The 21,905-nt window shown below is 38.1% G+C and overlaps 5 protein-coding genes across 5 annotated transcripts; 3 read left to right on the forward strand and 2 right to left on the reverse strand. All coding sequences in view use genetic code 12, as the record gives it.

Annotated features, from left to right (window-relative positions):
- Positions 1–129: 129 nt before the first annotated feature.
- SNQ2 (ATP-binding cassette transporter) lies at positions 130–4,665 on the reverse strand (the record flags this gene model as incomplete). Its single annotated transcript, XM_067690602.1, has 1 exon — positions 130–4,665. One exon carries the CDS (start codon positions 4,663–4,665, stop codon positions 130–132), a length of 4,536 nt encoding a protein of 1,511 aa, XP_067549051.1.
- Positions 4,666–7,366: 2,701 nt separating this feature from the next.
- On the reverse strand, positions 7,367–9,088 carry I9W82_001816 (uncharacterized protein; the record flags this gene model as incomplete). Its single annotated transcript, XM_067690603.1, has 1 exon — positions 7,367–9,088. One exon carries the CDS (start codon positions 9,086–9,088, stop codon positions 7,367–7,369), a length of 1,722 nt encoding a protein of 573 aa, XP_067549052.1.
- Positions 9,089–13,045: 3,957 nt separating this feature from the next.
- I9W82_001817 (uncharacterized protein) lies at positions 13,046–14,290 on the forward strand (the record flags this gene model as incomplete). Its single annotated transcript, XM_067690604.1, has 1 exon — positions 13,046–14,290. The coding sequence occupies one exon, from the start codon at positions 13,046–13,048 to the stop codon at positions 14,288–14,290; it is 1,245 nt and encodes a 414-aa protein (XP_067549053.1).
- A 1,735-nt stretch (positions 14,291–16,025) lies between these two features.
- On the forward strand, positions 16,026–17,354 carry I9W82_001818 (uncharacterized protein; the record flags this gene model as incomplete). The annotated part of the gene is made up of 1 exon (XM_067690605.1): positions 16,026–17,354. The coding sequence occupies one exon, from the start codon at positions 16,026–16,028 to the stop codon at positions 17,352–17,354; it is 1,329 nt and encodes a 442-aa protein (XP_067549054.1).
- Positions 17,355–19,293: 1,939 nt separating this feature from the next.
- On the forward strand, positions 19,294–20,619 carry I9W82_001819 (uncharacterized protein; the record flags this gene model as incomplete). The annotated part of the gene is made up of 1 exon (XM_067690606.1): positions 19,294–20,619. The coding sequence occupies one exon, from the start codon at positions 19,294–19,296 to the stop codon at positions 20,617–20,619; it is 1,326 nt and encodes a 441-aa protein (XP_067549055.1).
- Positions 20,620–21,905: the final 1,286 nt, after the last annotated feature.

Consider the following 21,905-nt stretch of genomic DNA (forward strand, 5'->3'; position numbering starts at 1 on the left):
CCCAGCTTTTATACTTGAAATTTATTTTTGTTTCCTGTTTTCGTTTACTTTTTTTATATTATCAAATTTATTAATCATTATTTACAAGTGTAAATTATCTCTATATTAACTATCTCTTATTGTCCCCTCTTACTTCTTACTCTTTTTGAACCCAGCAATGAATCCAAAAACCTTGTTGGTAAACCGACTATACCTCAACACATAATAAAGAACCATGCAAAAACCCAAATTGAACAATATGTAGGCAAAGAAAAACCCAACATTCCTCCACCTCAAGGAGAAATAAGCTCCAATAGTAGCCAAGTACTCATCAGCATTGGAAAATGAACAATATCCACAATTTGTAGTATCTGAAGGGTTACTGATATACCCACCTGCCCTATCGACATATGCTTTGGCAAACTCCCCACATGTTTTCCCGCTAGGTGGATTGAAGAAAGCCATCTCCTTATCACTGCACTTGATCACTCGGCGATGCAAGAATGAAGACACCAAGTTTTGAATGAAATAAGTGTATGGTGACAACTTGTACATAAATGTCCAAAACCCTGGCATCAAATTCACTGGTTGCACAATACCGGAAAAGGCAACGATAAAACTGTACAAGAAGGAGACAAGAACTGCTGCACTTTGTAAATCAGGAGCAATATAAAGCACCATCAAACCAAACGAAACTGCAAATGCTTGAACAAATATACCCTGGGTGAAGTAAAACATTCCTGATTGCGAGGCAGTAGTTGCTGCTTGTGTAGGGAAATAAACGGAAACAAACATGATGGCACCACCAACCAACAAGTATGGCATTTCATTCAATGCTTGACACAAAATCATCAATGACCAGTGGTAGGTGTTTGACAATTTCTCCCTAACTTCAAACAAGTCCCTACCATTGATAGCTTTCTCTTGAATTTGATTAATGATTGGAGCCGAGATAACCACGGTTAAAAACGAACAAAACATACCATTTTGAGCACCTGTTTTGGTATGTTTTAATCCAAAAAACGTGAATCCAATAAACAAACCAGCTATTGTCATCAAGAAAATCTTGGCCATAACGTATCCAGGATCACGGAAAAATGTCAATGCATTTCTGTGCAACACAAATCTAAACTGGTACCAATACGGAGTAGCATACTTGTAATTCAATTGTTTCTCTTCTTTAGGACTCAAATCTGATGGTTTCAGTTTCAACTCCTCAATCAAGTTGCTCAACTTCTCATCTTCCTTGACTTTTTCAGGGGATTCTTCCCAAATCTTGAACCAATCTTCGTCAATGGCAGCAGTTGCACCAGCTCCAATAGCTTCCAAAATATACTCGGCTGGATTTTCATAACTTTGACAGTGTCTAGCTCCATTTCTTTCAAAATATTCAAGGATGGTCTTTGATTTTTCACCAATCTCTCCAAAGTATACAGTTTGTCCTCCCTTTCTTAAAAGCAAGACCCGATCAAACTCTTCAAACAAAGTAGCTGAAGGCTGATGAATGGTACATAAAATCGATTGTCCAGCATTGGCCAAATCCCTCAACAACTTGACAATGGCCCAAGCAGATTGTGAATCCAAACCAGATGTAGGTTCATCAAGGAAAAGCAACAATGATGGTTTTGCAACTAACTCAACACCAATGGATAGCTTTTTCCTTTGTTCAACATTGAGACCATTACCCGATCTTCCAACAATAGCATCGGCATAAAGACTCATATCCAATACATCAATAATCTTTTCGACATAATCCAACTTTTCTGCATCACTAACATCATTAGGTCTTCTTAACCGAGCAGCAAATTGCAATGATTCTCGAACTGTCACTTCCGAAACATGAATGTCTTGTTGTTGAACATACCCAGTCCTTCTACTAAATGAAGTATCAAGGGGTTTACCATTAACCAACATATCACCAGTAACAACACCAAAGTCAATTCTTTGTGCTAACGTATTCAACAAAGTGGTTTTACCTGCACCGGACTCACCCATCAAAGCTGTCAATGTTCCTGGTATACAATAACCACTCACATCATCCAAAAGTTTCCTCTCTTTACCATCATAAGGAATGACATAATCGACATTTTTCCAAAGGAAAATATCTTTAACTTTCAATTCCGAGTCATCTGCAGTGACTTTGGCTTCACGATCATCCAAATCAGTCATTGCTGGTCCTTGTTCAATATCATCACCTACTTTCTTTTCAGCTGGGAGGGCAATATGATGAGGTATTTTGCCTCTCAAATACAAAAGTTTATCTCCACCACCAGTAATTGGTTTAATATACTCAGTTCCCAATGCATTAATAGCTAAAAAGAATGCCATAAACCCAATCATGATACCGAAATTCCTCCAGACATGGTTGAAGCTATAAGTGTATGCAGTCTTTAGATAATCATCACCCAATATCCAATCTTGACCAGGCTTTGAACCAATAAAAGCACATGCTTGTTCTCCACTACCCAAATTCTCATAACCAGGTCCATTGGGGGTAAGGTACTGACCCAAACATTTCATATGCCTTCCATGAAACTCAGTTGCAACAACTGCTTCAAATGCATACAACACTGGATTAATGTATGAAATCCACTTGAACCACGGATGCATTGAGGGACGTTGAATCATATATGATGAATACATCAATGATGCCATCATTAATATACCTCCTAAAGCATTTGCAGCAGCAATGGTCTTGTTTATGGAAGCAACAGCTTTGAATAAGGCACCCATAGTCAAATGAAGCAAAATGATAAACAAGAATGCAGTAAAGAATTTCCCTGGTTCTCTAGCCAAATTGGATAAAAAGTATAAAATGACAACGAAAAAGATATTGACAAGGACACTGATGGGGACAGACATGACAAATTGCGAAAGGGCATCAGCTGAGGGATGATACATTGAATAATTTTTCTGTTTCATCAAGATAAGACGACTGCTAAATGAAGCCGAGATTTCGGCTAAACCCATCAACGCCATAAACAACACGGCGAAAAATACCACACCACCACGTGAAAATGCACCCAAGATCGAGTCTGGGGTATTGTAGTACAATGAACCATTGATAAAAGCCTGACAAATACCTGCACCAACGAGGGTTACCGTGTATGCTTTATCACCCCAAATTTGTTGAGCACTTCTAATGGTGCACAATTTCAATTGTTGTAGGTAAGAAATGGTGTATGGTGTCTTTTTTCTAGTTCCCTTCATCTTTTCCTGTGAAATTGATTTGTAATACATTTGTCTTGTTTCATCTGCATCAATAGAGTCATTATACTCATTAATCTCTTCAATTAGTTGTTTATACTCTTTTGAATTCAACCAACGAGCTTCAAAATCCTCTGCTGTTTGTGGTACTTTGTTTTCCCACCCCTTTTTAGCAAATCTTCCAATGGGATCAGTAAGGGCAGTTAAAAACTCTGCAGTGGTTTGTCTTGCAGGACATTCCCATCCCATATCTTCAAAATACTTTTTGGCCTTCTTGGCAGATCCAAAATAAATTTGTCTTCCTTGATAAAGAACAGTTACTTTATCAAAACATTCATAAATGTTTTCTCCTGCTTGGTAGATGGAAACAAACGCAGTGGTTCTTAAAATGTCAGTAGATGTTCGTATAGCTTGAGCAAATTCCAATGCGGTGGATGCATCCAACCCTCTAGTTGCATTATCCCAACAGTATATGGATCCATTACAAGCCAATGCTTCAGCTATGGAAACTCTTTTCCTTTCTCCACCGGAAACACCACGAACAAAATCATTACCAACTTTGGTGTGATAAGTATGTCTTAATCCAAATACAGTTGCCAAAAGTTCCTTTTTGGCATTAACAAATTGTTTACGTGTTACTCCATTCAATCTCATGTTTGGAGTTTTGCAACCAATTGCAAATGACAATGTTTGGTCAACAGTTAAATGGGGGAAATGAACATCCAATTCAGGGTTATAAACCAAATCATTTTTGTAATGGTTCAACATTTCATGTTGGGATAAACCATCGTATCTGATATCACCTTCAACTCCTTTATACAAGTCGAAATCAGTACCAGTTAATGATTTTAAAAAAGTTGTACAACCAGCACCTGGTCTTCCTAAAACTAAAACCATTTCTCCTGGTTTAGCATACCCATTCAAATTTTTCAATATGGTCTTTTTAGGAGTCTTCATTTTAGATATAGCTTGTTGTATACCACCAATTGGTCCTTTAAGTAGATCAAGTACTGTAGGGACAATTGCAAAAGATTCATCATTTCCATAAACACAAAGATCTTGAAAAGAAACACCACTAGATCTCAATGCTAACCCTTGTTTTTTGGCAAAATAGACAAAGTTTGATAAGATTCGAAGTAAACTAAATTCTTCCATCTTCATGGTAAATTCTCCATCTTTATGAGTAATTTGACGTGAAATGTGTCTTGAAAGGGCATCAAGGTGGTCAGTGGAATCTCTACCTGATAATGCAGTAATTGTTTTGACCAAATGTAATCTTCTACTTTCATCGTTATTGTCATCGTAATCTTCGTCTGAGTTGAGTATTGAGTTGGTGCGTTTTAAAGAATTACTGTTGTTGTCTTGCTTTTCATTGTCATTGTTGTGATGATGATGACCAACGTAATCTTCAATGGATGAAGTGGAAGCAGTAGTAGAAGCAGAGTCTTGTTGTATACCTTGGGCTGAAGTGGATGACATCTAAACTTGAAACTTTGAACTTTGAACTTAAGTGGATAGTTGTTTAGCAGCTGAACGGCCTAGGATGGAGTTATTACCTATAGTTTTATGAGTTATAAGGATATCTATGAATTAATGGTGGTGGTTCTGTTCTGTTGTGTTGTGTTGCAAAAAAAAAAAAATAGTCTTTTGAATATCTGTTGTTGTGTTGTGTTTTTTGTTTTGGTGTGTGTTATGAATATTATATATGTATATGTATATGTATATATCGTACGATAGATTGATTGAAGAAAAGTTGTATTAATTTATAAACAGTTGTAAAGATAATTGAATAGAGTCTGATGGTTATATCTTTGGTTATATATATATATATTTCTTGGTCAGATCGGCTGTATGGTTATAGTCATCTTGCATATGTAGAAAGTGTATAGTTAGTTAGTTTCTTAGTTAGTAAGTTTACTAATTAAATTAATTACTTAAAATGGAAATTATAAGCCGCACTCATACAATTACACAATTACACAAATACAAAAGTTTAGTTCTCTCTCTCGGCATTTGGATATTACAATACTACAAAATACGGCGTTAATATCTCCGTAATCTCCTTTTAAACTCCGTACTTTCAAAACACACACCCGATACGGAAATCACGTGTAGAGTATATACACACCAGAAAGCAATAGTACAGTACACTCATCATTACTTTATCTATGCTATGCTATGTTATGCTATGTATGTATGTATAAGTATACACTATGAGCTCTATCTCTGTATGATATGTATATACGTTTTATGCTATAATCTACTATACCTTTATAACTAACTATACAGCAATTAACTATATACTCTGTCAATTCCCTATTCTCATTGTCACCACATATATCGTCTACTCTATTCTACTCTACTCTACTCTACTCTGTCTATTACTAAAACATTAATAAGAATAAGAATAATAAGAATGCCATTGGAAAATAACACACAATACAATACAATACAATACCACTTCAATTAACACAAATACTATATATAAATACTGTTTGTAAGCGAGAGATGGCTATAAGCTTATCCACAAACCAAACCAAACCACTTTAACTTTTATTAATAAGTGCTTACATATATCCAACAATAGCAACTAAAAATAGAACCACTTTGGGGAAAAGTCTAGACTTCAACAAAGTACACGTTTCTTTACTCTATTTTATGTGAAGAAATCGTGTTTCCTGTTAAACTCTTTATTTTTAGCATCAAAATTAAGCAAAAAATATATAGCAAAAAAGTCAAAAAGCTAGACAATTTAAGTAATATCTCGCCTTATTTCTCTTTTTTTATCTTACCAAACACCCTATAGGACACAGTTTGTCTTGGTTGACCCGTGTACAGACAGATTTCAGAAAAGTTATTGAATCTTTGATAAAAGGTTCTAGACTCACAGTTTCTCTCTCTCTAACTTTGGTCTTTTTTTTCCGCAACTATTAAAGTAAAAATAAGAAATTTGCGTCTTTATTACCAAATTGGGAAACAGATGCGCTAGGAAATAATACTTTGGAAAAACACCATCTGTTTTCTCTGTCCGTCTGTCCGTCTGTCTATCTATCTGTAGTTAGACCAATAGAAACATAAATATGTAGTATTCTTTCCATCTAAAAAAACCTTAAAAACCAAACTATTTCAAAAATCATCATACGATTCAACAAACTAATATTATAGTTTATATACAACTAACACAAGACCATTCATAACAAAAGTTATAAAGTTTTAACTAGCTACCTGTAGCAGTACTGCCTATTTATGTTGTTTTGTTGTTTTTATTTAGATTGATTTAGAGCAGCTTTATCACACCTGTTAAACCCAATATAACACCAACTACAACCACAATCAGGTAAATTATGCGATCTCTTACACTCCTAGGTTTCATACAAGGAACCCAAGTTGCCATAAGACCTACTACTATAATCACCATTAACCCGCCAAGTTGTAAAGATACCCATATCCACATATTATTCTTCCTATTCTTCCTATTCTTCCTATTCTTCCTATTCTTCCTATTCTTCCTATTCTTCCTATTCTTCCTATTCTTCCTATTCTTCCTATTCTTCTTCTTCTTCTTCTTCTTCTTCTCCAGTTCAACATTCATCATATCAAAGAACAACTCATCATCCTCACCTTTTCAATAACTATCGTCATCTTCATTGTTACACTCCCATTAAATAACCACACTTTTTCCTCTTCTTCTTCTTTGCCCATTTTTTCGTATTATATAATAATGAATTAGGCTGCTATTTTATTGACGATACAAACTATTTGTTCAAGCAAAGAACTTATTATGGCCAACGTCAGATGTCCGAGTGAGTGAGCGTTTGCATGAGTGTGGGTGAGTCCCTTATTCGTTATCCTATTTCTCACCAGGTTGAATCTTCGTTATTGAAGGTTTTTACCCCCATGACGACTAAAAAGTTTAAAAAGTTGCGTGACTACATGCATTGCATTATTGTTCCTGCAACCTGTCAAACAAATGCGGCTATATGAAAAACCACCTTCATTTTTGCTTACTAAACTTACAGTGTCTTTACTGTAGCTACTCACCATCTACACCTGGTGTGCTCGCATTGGCATTGGTTTTGAAATAAATATAAAGACCGTATATATATACAAAAGGTTGCACCGAGTCCTGCTCTCTCGTTCCCCTTTTTCCTTTACAACTACCAAAACAGCATCTCTCAATTCAACTACCACTATACCTTCGTTTCAAATGTGGTGACGAAGAGCCATTCATTACAAAACCATTCGCATTGTAAACTTGTGTCGGATTAGGTTGTAGCTTGTAATTGTTACTAGCATCAGCATCAGCACCAGCGTCAGCATCAACAACCTCAGCTCTCTCATCGTCTCCACTATCATCATCATAGAAGTCACCCTCATCCTCGTCACCCTCTTTGTCCTCTTCCTCATCTTCTTCATCTTCATCATACTCTTCTTCCTCTTCATCATCGTTTACCTCTTCATCACCCAGCATATAATCATCAGCATCTTCGCTATTAGGCGAGCTACCTTCTTCCTCTTTCCTGCTTCTTCTTCTATTACCACCACCTTCACTTCCTTCTTTAATGTAGTACACTGGTTGCTGCTGCTGCTGTAGCAGCCCATCACCAACAATATTGTTATTCTTCCCCATCAAATCAATCAATTGACAATAATACAAATTCAACACATCCTTAGCTTGTCCAATATTCGTACTAATCATGCCAGTACCTTTATTCAACACTTGTTTTCCCGGAACACATCTCCAATCAACACGGTTCAAAAAATCCAATTCAAGACAATTCAATTCCCCTAAAGCTACACCACCAACTTTGGCATAATGATCATTGGTGTAAAAGAAATCCTCCAAGGACTTTTGTGCAATCATTGTTGCTACTAATAGGAACCGATGTACCGTCCATGAATTTAGTGTAAAGAATGGTTGATATTGATGTGATAAAAGATCAATGTAATAAATAGTTGTCAATAATATGGCGGGATTGAAGTTGTTGAATTTGGTAAGACGAGATAAATAGGTCAATGCAGATATGGCCGGTGGAGTACGTGAGTGATATCGTGTTAGTAGACTATTAGAAGATTGCGAGCCATTACTTGTTGTTGTTGACGATGGTGGGTTCGAGATTGAGCTGGGGACAGACTTATCATTCAATGTGATTAAGGATTGTAGCATTCGTGATATTAAATCAATGAGATAGTCAATAGGACAATCCATGAATTCCAAAGGTAGTTGGTGGGTTATATGAGTGGAGGGTAGTTTTTCCTTGTGTGGTTCTAAAAAGTTCGCTCTCTGGTCATGCTTCTTTGTTGTACTTGTTGTAACTTCAGCACTTGGAGTGTCTTTAGTTGCTGGCTCCGATGGAGTGACATCACGACGCTGTAGTCTAGGGCTGATCTTGCTCAAGTATTGCTTGTAATTCTTTTCATGCTCAACTTTCCTATTGGTGTTTAGGTACTTTTGATAAATTTCAAGGGATTTAACTTTGCGTTGTTTTTCAAGTGCTTTGAAATATAGTTGATGATCATTCAAAGTGGTTTGGATTTCCAACGATTTGATATATTGTGATAGAAAACTGTCATCTCCATTGGAAATACATCGTCTTTGCTCACCATTGTTATTTTTATCATCAATGTTTCTTGATTTGGTCAAATCTCTTTTAAGCGCTTGTCCATTATTGGGATACTTTGGTATCCGATCTGAACTTGTCTTGCCACTGTTGAGTTCCGATGGTGAGGGTGTCTTATTACTATGTTGTCTTAGTGCCAGTCGATACATGTAATAGTGTCTGCTGCTACTGCAACAGCTATTGATATTCCTGTTTCCTTCTCCAAACTTGTTGAAACCTGCTGCTGAACCAGTGGGGCTAGATGTAGGTGTCGCATGAGGTGAAGGAACGGACATCATCATCGTGTTGTAATGCTATTTCAATGAGTGTCCTCTCTATGTTGTTTTTCTTTATTGGGAAAGTGGAAATTTTTCAATAATACCTGATGCTATATCATCTAACTGAAACAAGAAATGTGTGACAAGTAAGGTTATATGTAGGCTGAATGGAAGGTTAAAACTAACTGGATAATCGACACTTAGGCAGTTGGTGCGATAATGAAGTAAGTTTCGGTTGTTTTCTCTTGAAAAAAGTGAGATGTGTGATGTGGTGCAATGATTTTTTTTTTTCCCTTCTTTCCCTTTGTAGCCTATTTTTCGGCGGAACTAACAAAAGTACCTTTCTCCGATACCGCTAAGATTGGAATGGAACTTGGTTATAGTGACAGATAGCTGACGGGACAGTAGCTACACTATTATATGTCTATTCCTTCGAATAAATAAACAGTAAAGTTCAGATTGAGTGATGAATAATATCAACAACAACAACAAAATAGGGAAAAGAATGATGTGAGTTTACCTGTTCCAGATATTTGTAGTAAAGTATTTATACCTCGTGGTTTTGTTGTTGATACTATTGTTTTTCGTTTCTTATGGGTGGGGTATAATTTATATCAAATCCTTTTACCTTATCAAGACTTGTTGGTGATTCTTTTTGTTTTTTTTTTTCTTGGAGCTTTGGTAAGTGGTGTGTGTTCTTTGGTGTGTTCTTCTTTGTTGGTGGGTGTTTTATTATAATTCAACTGTGTTTCATGAAAAAAGTCTGGTTTTCTTTTTTGGTATTACTTTCCTTGTAGTAATATGAAAAAGTGTGTGTTATTAGTATAGTAGTTGAGTACTAGATGGATACCTCTTAAAGTAAGTGAAGTTGTATTAACAGTCCGTTGGAGCCGGAGTCCTTTTGGAGTTTGGTGTGGTCTGGTGTGTTGTAAAAATGAAAGAAAAATAAAGTTTTGAAGAAAATTTGATTGATTTTTATACTTTACAACTCACCAGTAGTAGTACTATCACCACCTCTTTAGGAAACTATCTATTATATATATTTAATAACACTATACTAACTAATAGTAACACTTCAATAGAACCAAATGTGGATGGTGTTTAACTTTGTTTTCTCATTAAAGTTTTCCTTTCTTACTCGTGTATCAAATCAAACGATGATGATGAAAACCTTGTTTCTTCTTGCTCTTCTTGCTCTTCTTCCCGTCCCCATCTCAGAGATGCTTATAGGAAACACCACTCTTTGATCATACTATTCCTCTTAGTGTTATTGTTACTGCTATTGTTGACTGATGTATGCAATGCGCCTCTCTGTTGTTTTGTTTATGGAGTTACAAAGTGCACTTTTAAAGAGGGACACGTGCTCACCCTAAACAAATATTTCAATCGCCCAATTTTTATATCCAATTTATTACTATTGTATAAGAATACAATGGTATACAATAAGTTATATGTATGATTATCTAAGTATATGTAACGTTACCTAAATCTTATATTGCTTTGTCTACTACTACTTTTCAGTTAGTACGGAAGGAATGGAACGTACTCTGGAAATAAAGCACTTGAAAACGGACAAGCTACACTAAAAACACTGAAATCTATACTCTCTTTCTACGTAGCTACAAACTCTGCCCCTTCCATTACGTATGCTTTCTATCTAGGTCCTTCTCTATTAGATATTTCCTTTATCAAAATTGTTGCACAAAAGAACTTCCCTTTTGGCGTTAAAGTAATAATTTAATTCTAATTTACACAAAACACAGTAGATAACCACCAAAACAATGGACACGTGGGTGGGGGGAGTCAATCTTTCCTAATAATTATGAAAAGAACAGGAAATGAACAGAAGCCACAACTCCATTCAAAGCAAGAGCTACTTTCAGGACTCACGTGACTAACTATATTTATTTTGCAACATATACAATTGTACTTTACTCGGAATCTACTTCACTGGCGATCGAAACTAGCTTCTATATGGACTAGTTGCTTTCTGTACTCTTTGAAAGAGCTAACAGAAGAGACAGTAATGATAGCTCAGACTGCGCTCTAATTATTCACTCTCTCAACAAAATTTGGTTCAAAATTACCTCAAATATCCTATCCACCATTAATAAATGAGCATTATAGCAGTCAGATGCTGCTTTCTTTATTAACTATACGACTCTACTTCTTACCCTGGTTGCCCATTATATAGGTACTCATGAAATCCTAACTACGTACTGTGCATATAAACACAGTATAAGGGGTTTGTAATTGGCTCTATTTTTCACAGCTCAACAATGTTTCCTTTCAAAGAGATGACACATGTCTTCATAGATGTTCCTCTGAGCTGAATATAATCTCTGAAACCTTGGAATAGCTGTATCGGGGCCACAATCACCATAGTTACGCAGTCCCCACAGCCGATAAAGTGCGCATAAATAATATTTTTGGCTCCTTGATTGACATGCACGCTGTAAGTGTGAAAATAGATCTACTGTTAGCCCAACACCACCTGTAGCTATTTGCCCTGCGTGCACCCATAGAATTCAAAATTTTTTTGCTCGGAATTAAGCCCAATTTTTGTTACAGTTAAGGACTCCGATTTCCGAAAAAAAAAAGAAAAAAAACAAACTAGAAGCTAATAGACGATGCACCCCAGAAGCCATGACAAGTGCTTCTAATATCTGCCAATAACAGACAAACCAAGTCAAAATTTGTCGTAACTGCATGATTGACGCTTAGTGACGGAATTACTGCACCATTGTCCGTGATTGACTCTTTCATTCTTGACAAGCAGACGCGCCCTAGACCCTCACAAATGAGGCGTTTCGATACATTCACATTTGGCTTTTAGGCTATAATGACTACAGGAGTGTTTACGACAACATCCGTTTATACGTTTCCTGCTTGCACTCAATAATGCCAAGAAGTCACGGTTACAACAACAAGAACTACGACAGTATCGTTCCATTTTTACTACAAAGGATATCTCGTCTATTTATTGGAACAGAGAAATGCTGGCAACTAAAGCTAAGTTTGTCGTACAGGAAAGACTCATTAAAAGTAGCATTTTCCATTTCATCGTGGAGCAAGAATTGGCAACAGCTGGTAGGCAAAGTCTCATTCAGGGTGCTGTATTGGAAATTAGTTCGTGATTGGCCACTGGAGAATAAGGACTAACACGCGTATTCTTTGGCTCAAAAAAGCTTACTTTACTGTACACCACAAAAGTGTACCTAAAGCACTCGCTTTTAGTGATTTCTTACCTATTTCGTATTCAAATGTGCCGAATTGAGCCTATACACATCTAACCTGGACCAAGAATTATTCAATCTAAAGCAATTGGGCAACAACTTGCTGCTTACTCGAATCTTACGATAAAAATCGGAAGCCAAGCTACGATTCGTCTAAGATGGTCCTTGGGTGGTAATCACAGTGAATACACCATTGAGATTGACGAGCTGCTATGTCCTGGAACTCATTCATATCCAAGTACACAAACTACATCGTTAAAATCCTTTAAACAACTATCATTTATTAAAAACGGCCATTGGCTATTATTATACATCGCCAATCAAATTCACGAGTCCTCCGTCGTCTAATTACCGGTTATTTGTAAGCCAACAAAACGAAGATATCTGCATGGACTATTTTATGTGAACAGGGTCTATAATTCAGTCCCTGTATTTTTTCTTGATTTTTGCCCAGAAATATTCAAACACCCACAGTAGGGGGTAGTTGTCTTAAGAACACATTGCGAAATGCAATTCGGTGGGGGAGAGATTGCCTGATCAAATACCAAGAAAGTTGCAAAACGTAAACAACTTATGATGGGTCACGAGTAAATTACAACTTTGATTGGGATTAATCACCCATCTGGAAACAATATAAATAGCAGTTGAGATTACCCAGACATGGCAACATCTACCAAGAAGAAGATTGACAAGCAAGCTTGCTTTACCACTCTTTTAAACAAGCTACTCAAATTAAGTTTCGGTTATGAACATTTTACTCAAATTTCATTTAGCGGTGTGGCTACTTGTGGCCACTGCATTGGCAAAAGATATTCAATCAGGAACAATTGTCGATTGGGGTACCCAAAATGTTGGTTACGGAGATATCCATATTTTCTCCAAGGCTATCTGGTCCATCATTAACAATGCTGCTTCTAACTTCCATGGAAACATTCAAATTGATAAAGCTGGTGGTCTTTTTGTTTCCGTAGTCAATCCCAAGATTACTTTGTCTGCTACTTTAATGGATCTGAAGTACGGATTTGTCAACAATGGTGTTGTTTCCTTCAATGCAATTAAAGGTTATTCAAACTACTTGTTTAAGATCATGGGTAACAAGTTTGAAAACAACGGAGACTTGTTTTATTCGGCATCAGGTAAAGGGTCTGCCATGAGTGGTATCATGTCGACGGACTGGCACAACAATGGTCACATCCAAGTGTATCAAGAGATGAAGAGTGATAGTTACACGTACTTGGGATATGATGGAAAGACTGCTGTCAACAATGGTCAAGTTTGTTTTACTAACGTGAACTTTAAACAACGTGCAAGCATTCTTGGTGCTGGTTGCTTTACTGCTCAAGAAAAGTCATCATTCTACTTTATGAATACCAACTTGAAAATATCCGAGGATCAAATTTTCTACTTTGCTAATGGTGAATCATCCATTATGGCTGTTGGATCAACAAGCAACCCTCAAACTTTCCATGTTAGAGGATTTGGTACCACTAATGGTGTTGCCAACAAGATTGGATTAACAGCTAAATTGTATAATCCAACTCCAGGTAAGAGTCCTTTTGCTTACAATGCTAGAGATGGTATCTTGACTTTGTATGTTGGTTTGTATTCACAAAATTTTGAAATTGGAACTGGTTATGACTACACCAAGTTCCAAATCGTGAGTGACAACAGCAGAGGGCTTCCAGGAATTTACTTGGGTGCCGTTCAGTACAATGGTCCTCCACCAAACCCAGGTATGCCACCAGAGTGTAAACCATGTAAGGCAATCCCAGGTATTCCAGGTATTGATCAACCACCAGCAACTTCTTATTCAATTGATACTACAACAACCTTGCCAAAGCCTACTGATGAGCCTACCGAGGTTCCTGAAATTACTACTACTCAATCAAGTACTACCAAGAAACAACCAAATATCAAGACAGTTACAGTACAAGTCACAAGAACAATTACAGAAACAAACTATGTCACCGAAACCGATTACATTTCATAATGAGTGGGTTTAATCTAGAGTCTGCACGGCTCGATATATGTATACGCAGAATGAATAAAATGTCATAGTAAACACGTATTTGTTTCGACCTTAAAGAACTTTCTCTACGACACAATTGTTGATTAAATAATCTCTCTAGTCATGAAATATACTACACTGGGCTAAGTCCGTTTTTCCGACCTACAACAACAGATTATCCCTATAAAATGGGATTACGGTATCATGAGCCAGGATTATTTAAACTGTTAAACTAGAGTACGAGGGCAACTGACCCATATTTATAAAACTTCGGAACCTGTTCATCTTTTACAAGTCGTCTTGAGTAGTGCTGTGTAAACCAAATGACTAGTTTACTCTTTGTAGATTCGGAATACGTAGCAGAGAAGAAAAGCAAAAATCAAAAGCAAAACTAACCAATACTCCCTAAAGACAAGGTAGACGTTTCCTATAATTACGAATAACAAACAACTAGCTAAGTTTTTTGAAATTGCATAATTCACACTCATTTATGAATTTACTGCAGTATGCGGAAGAGTCTTAGCGTATATTCGGGATTGATCCTTCCATTTTCGACAAGAGGACCCTGAGGTGAGGCGTTTCGTTGCATGCCAACATTTGAATTTCAGGATCAAATTACAAGGTAATTATTGAGTGATACATATACCTATTGTTTTTACATTCAGAGGTGCCAAGATGCCACAATTGGTATAAGAATATCGTATCATTTTTAATTTAGGGGAAAATTTGAAAAAAAGCTATGTTTGAAATCTGCAGCTTATCACCAGGGAAAACCCATGGAAAGCACGATTACCCAGATCTTCATTGTGTAATAGAAAATGAGCTCAGAATTTACAGGAGGAGCTAGGCGGAGTTTCATTCAGGGCGAAGTGTGTCTTGGCCCTGAATTGGAGAGCGATTGTTCACTGGAGACTACGGTTGAATAGCTTTTGAAGACCTCAACTTCCCTTACATTATCGCAATATAGGAGCTTACTCAACACTTCAAGTTTGCCACTGTTTACTTATTTCGTTTTTGACTTGGCCTGGTGAAAACGCTGAGAGGTTTACTTGAACCAATATGACAAGAATTATTCAATTCAGTGTCATGAGGCAGCTACTTGCTGTTTTCTCAAATCTTACGATAAAAATGGAAAGACCAAGGAAGGTTACAAGTTGGCGGTTCTGGAGTGGTGTTCACCGAGACCAACCCGTGAGAATTGACTAGCTACTATGTCCCGGAGCTTATTGAAACCAAGATCCAGAGTTCGTACCTCATGTACGCGGCGATTGTTTATCCCAAGAGTTAGTATTTACTTATCGTTGTACGTTGCGGATCGATTTTAAAATCTTTATCGCTTACTTTACCCTTGGTTCGTAAATGCACACACCAAGATACTTGCCTGAGTGAGTTTTGTGTATGGTCTTTTACCCAGACCCTGTTGATTATGCCCAGAAAATTTCAGACACCAAATTGTGGGAGTTACAATACTCTCAGAATACATTACAAATACCACTAGAAACAAAATAATTGCCTGATTCACCATAGAAGGAGGTAAACAACTTACTATATGGACAATCGAACCATTAATATGAATCGGAGGCTGACCACCTATCTGGGAATAATATAAATAGCCGCTGAGATTTCCCAAGATCGACAACAAGTTTACCAAGAACATTAGATCACAACCAAGCTTGTTTTATCACTCTTTTACAAAACAAGCAATTCAAATCAGACAATGTTATTGAAAATTCAATTAACAGTGTGGTTATTCATTGCCACCGCATGGGCAAAAGATGTTCAATCTGGATTGACAGTTGACTGGGGTACCCAAAACGTGGGAAGAGGTGATGTCCATGTTTTTTCAAACGCAATTTGGTCTATCATTAACAACGCTGCTTCTAATTTTGGTGGAAACATTAAAGTTGATAAAGATGGTGGTCTTTATGTTTCGGCTGTTAATCCCAAGGTAACCTTGTCTGCTACTTTGCGAGGTACTAGATATGGATTTGTTAACAATGGTGTTGTTTCCTTCAATGCAATTAAGGGCTACTCAAATTATGTGTTTAGAATTATGGGTAACAGGTTTGAAAACAACGGAGACTTGTTCTTTTCTGCTTCAGGTAAAGGGTCTGCCATGAGTGGTATCACATCCACCGATTGGCATAACAATGGATACATTCAGGTATATCAAGAAATGAAGAGTAACAGTTACACATATTTGGGATATGATGGAAAGACTGCTGTTAACAATGGTCAAATTTGTTTCACTAATCAAAATTTCAAGCAACGTGCAAGCATTCTTGGTGCAGGTTGTGTTACTGCTCAAGGTAAGTCATCATTCTACTTTATGAATACGAAGTTGAAAATCTCCGAAGACCAAATTTTTTACTTAACTAATGGTGAAACATCTATCATGGCTGTCGGGTCAACCAACAACCCTCAAACTTTCCATGTTAGAGGATTTGGTACCACTAATGGTGTTGCCAACAAGATTGGATTAACAGCTAGATTGTATTCTAAAGCTCCTGGAGCTGCTCCTTTTAGTTACAATGCTAGAGATGGTATCTTGACATTGTATGTTGGTTTGTATTCACAAAATTTTGAAATTGGAACAGGATACGACTACACCAAGTTCCAAATCGTGAGTGACAACAGCAGAGGACTTCCAGCAGTCAATTTGGGTGCCGTTCAATACAATGGCCCTCCACCAAACCCAGGTATGCCACCAGAATGTAAACCATGCAAGGCAATACCAGGTATTCCAGGAATTGACAACCCACCAACGACTTCTTATCCAATTGATACTTCTACTCCAACAAACGATCCTGAACCAACTGACGAGCCAACTGAGGGTCCAACTGACGAGCCAACTGAGGGTCCAACTGACGAGCCAACTGTGGGTCCAACTGAGGAGCCAACTGAGGGGCCTACCAGTGTTCCTGAGAGCACTACTACTCAATCCAGCACTACAACAAGACCACCACATATCAAGACAGTTACCGTACAAGTTACAAGAACAGTTACTGAAACTGATTATGTCACCGAGACCGATTACGTGAATTGAGTAGATTGAATCTGAATGAGAGTCTGCACGGCTCAATATGTGTATTCCTCGATTCAATAAATGTCAGTCGTACAAAATATCTCTTTACCTTGAAACTTTCTCTTACTTGATTCAAAGACCTTGCACTAGATCTATTACCTTTCCCGAACTGGAATCATGTATAACAACGCCTTTTCATCTTACACACAAGATAAAGTAATTTACGTTTTTTGACGATTAGACGAGCTAGCGTATCCACACATTCATTATTAACGACTTTTCAAATTGCATATTTGGGAGAAGTTTCACAGGATACGCGATTCAAAGAAATTAGCCGAATGCAGCAATACTGTTTCCTTTTCGAGATTATGCATACAAAGCCTCCCATTAGTCTCGGCAAAGGGTCCTCCAAGTCTAGTCACATTCTATTATGAAACATTTAGACAAAATGGCAGGCAGATGCATAAAAAAATAATATTTAAGAGAATCGGCTCGTATAAAAGAACTCTTGCAATTTTTTTTCTTCTTCTCACTAAGAAATCTTAGCCATTGGAAGCTTCTACTCATTGAGAGGGGATCCTCATGATTAAATCTAATGACAACATTCATTGCACATTCTTACATAATGGCCCAACAATACGTGCTTGAGCAAACTTAAAAGTGTACAGTCATATCATTTCAATGAGTGTCAAAGGTGCCGATCTCAATAATTACTGCAATTATGCAATTACTAAAGGAGTTGACGAGGTTGGTCACAAAAACTTAGTCCTTGCATTTCGCTAAAGACACTACGTCCAAGACCAGCGTAACTTAACACTATTTGTTACTTTTTTTTTAAGCTTACGTCGTCGAAAAGCTTATTGCGGAGAAATTTTCAACCCCACCCTTGCGTGAGTGCCGCCAATTTTGAACAACCGGTATCAACAACACGGCCAAGAAAGTAAAAAACAACACCAATTGTCTTAGAAATAGACGATATGAATATTTTGTGCTCTTATTCGTGGAGTTTTTATTTTAGGCTAATTGACATACATTTCTGGCCATATCTGAATACCAATCCAAGGGAACGATTGTATTTCATCATGTGAAGTTAAAGAAGTGCCGTTTTGATCTTGATATTTGCGTAATACAAGTGGTGAAACTGTGGAAGGCTTAATGCCTTTAATAAGGATGCTAACGCTTCGATTAAACCGTGGTTTACTATCTGGCATTGAAAAATCGCGTTGCTGTACACCTCATCGTCAATTTTTACATCTCGTACTCATTACGATATTGCTCCCCCCCATGCAGCGTCTAAAATGATTTCCTGTTTTATGCTCCGAGTTTCTGTGCTTAGCAAGGGTTTTACCAAATTTTGTGTTTAGACGGGATCGGATAGACTTTAAAGAAGCCACCGGCCGCTATGCCTGCCAAGAACCTTAAATTGATTGGAGTGAGCAAATGTGAGCTCTAACCGGTAATTCGTACGTTCGTTTGCAACTTCCAAGTGAGATCGCTTTACAGCGGGGGAAGAGTCCCTAATCACGGCACCATAGAACTTGTACTTTCCTACATTGTTGAAGTGGCTTCAAGAGAGTGTCATGTTAAGCTGTAATGGCTCTAGTCTCACAACTTGAGGCTTTCAAAATATGCTTGTGAATGAAGTACTACTTGCTAAGAACGTTACTATAACTTATAGCACGGTTATATTTTGTTACACTGCCAGAAACTTCATACAATACAAGAATTGAACTAATTTTCAATGCAAAACCTAAGTTTGGACAATGGAAAAGGACTTTTTGTTTATACCAAGAATAGAGAATCAACTTGTGGTACCACTTTCTGCCTTCTGACGATGGGCTGTTTTCAAAATACAACTTTCGTCTAGAAATTGTATAAATTGTTGAAAAGATTACCCAATTTGACAATATTATATCAGACATTAATTCAATCATTTAGAAAACGTTGCTGAGGATCGGTTATGAAAGGTTTATTAAGAGTTCAATTAGCAATTTTGCTTCTCATTTCCACTGCGTGGGCCAGAGTAATTTACGGAGGTTTAATCGTCGACTGGGGTACTCATCATCTCGGTAAGAGTGACGTTCGTATTTTACCCAAGGGTATTTGGTCCATCATCAACAATGCTGCTTCAAACTTTTATGGAAATGTTAAAGTTGAGAGAGATGGTGGCCTTTATATCTCAGCTGTCTCTCCAAGAGTGGTGTTGCATGCTACTTTAATGGACCACTTTCATTACTTTGTCAACAATGGTGTTGTTTCTTTCAATGCAATTCGGGGTGCTCCAGGATATCTCTTTAAAATTATTGGCAACAAGTTTGAGAACAACGGAGACTTGTTCTTTTCGGCATCAGGTAAGGCATCTGTTGTAAGTGGCATCATGTCAAGGGATTGGCGCAACAATGGGTACATCCAAGTGTACCAAGCTATGAAGAGTCATAGTTACACATACTTGGGATACCCTGGAAAATCAATCATCAACAATGGTCAAGTTTGTTTTACCAATCAAAACTTTAAGCAACGGACAAATATTCTTGGACGTGGTTGTTTTACTGCTCAAGGTAAGTCATCATTCTACTTTATGAACACCAACTTGAAAATTTCGGAAGACCAAATCTTTTACTTGGCTGATGGTGAAACATCCATCATGGCTGATGGGTCCATTCATCACCCACAAACCTTTCACGTTAGAGGATTCGGTACCATTAATGGTGTTGCAAACAAGATTGGATTGACAAGTGGATTGTATCATAAAGTCCACGGAAGACCTCCTTTTACATATGATGCTAGACGTGGGATTTTGACCTTATACCACGGGTTGTATTCACAAAGGTTTGAGATTGGAACTGGCTATGATTACAGAAGATTCCGGATTGTGAGTGACAGATGTTGGGGTCTTCCATGGGTTGCGTCGGGAGTTATTCAATACAATGGCCCACTACCACACCCAGGTATGCCACCACAATGTAAACCATGCAAGCCAATACCAGGTATCCCAGGAATTGATAAGCCACCAACTACTTCTTATCCAATCGAGACAGGTCCAGAAACAAGCTTTCCTGGACCAACAGAAGAACCAACAGATGAACCAACCGACGGATCAACTCTCGCTCCAACTGATGAGCCAACTCTCTCACCAACTGATGAGTCAACCAGTGTTCCTGAAAACACCACAACTGAACCTATTACTACCGAAAACCCCCCACATATCAAGACAGTTACAGTCGTGATCACAACCACGACTTATAGTACAACCTATACCACTGAGACAGATTACGTGACATATTAACGGGGTTTAAGTCAAAGCAGAGTCCGCACGACTCAATATATAACCAATTTGAATAGGTTAATACATAACTCTACCCTGTATTGCTTCTGTCTCTGTCAGTTGTCTCCAATATCTCTTAGCCACGTATTACATAACCTTAGACATTTTTAAGCACAATAGCACCAGTTATAGTTGATCTCTTGAGCGTAACTCACAATTTAAAAAGCGTTGATGGCTTGATAGAGATTGAACTACATAGATATCTTTGATTACACACCGTTTACACATATATTATACTAAAGAATAAGGTAGGTTTCCCGACCTTTAAATTGATCAATGGGCTTTACCCAACTCCATAGGATCTTTGTTGGTCTAGACCAATCACCTCGTAAACCGAACCCCGCTGTGAAAAGGTTGATTTGGTATACCCCTGGTTGTTTTGCAAGTCTTCAGCGAGACTTGAAACCCCCACAGGGTATTGAGGATCAAAAGGTCTTTCCCCCTTGGTTGTGGCAATATGAACACCAAAAGCATAGTACCTTCTCTCAACTTCTCACCAATCACCACGTCTCTCACCAAACACCACTTCACTCCCACTTCACTCCCACCACGCACCACTTACCTCCAACCATATACCAATCACATCTCCCCCACCACTCACCACTACTCACCCTTCCCCTATCAATCATCTCCACATCACCTCCACCAATCATCTCTCTCCGCCAACCACCAACCACCAACCACCAACCTCCGATCTCCTATCACCACACACCACTTATCTCCCACCACACACCACTTACCTCCCACTTACCAACCACCTTTCCTCCACTACCACTTACCTTTCCCCCGCCAATCACCAACCACCACTCACCACAACCGATCTAGCACCTACCGCTCTCCACCAACCAATCACCAGCTCTCCCCCGCCACCACTCGCCTAACACCAACCACCAATCACCAATCACCAATCACCAATCACCAATCACCAATCACCAATCACCAATCACATCCCCCCACCACTCACCACCAGCACCAACACCACCTCTCCCCTGACTATATACACTCCACCACTCCACCACTCCACCACTCCACCACTCCACTAACTATATACACTTCACCTCTCACCCCCACCCACCCCCCGACCTAGTGCCCCGCCGCCATACCCTCAGCTTGTTGTTGAAAACAAGCCTACTCTACACTAGGTTGAACTATATAATCTTCACCCTCCACTATCCCTCGGCTCGTTAGCGGAGCCTACTCTATCCTAAAAAAAACCCACCAACCGTCCCTCGGCTCGCGTCCGAGCT

Source organism: Candida metapsilosis (genome assembly GCF_017655625.1).
Source record: "Candida metapsilosis strain BP57 chromosome Unknown scaffold2, whole genome shotgun sequence".
Classification (NCBI taxonomy): Eukaryota; Fungi; Ascomycota; class Pichiomycetes; order Serinales; family Debaryomycetaceae; genus Lodderomyces; species Lodderomyces metapsilosis.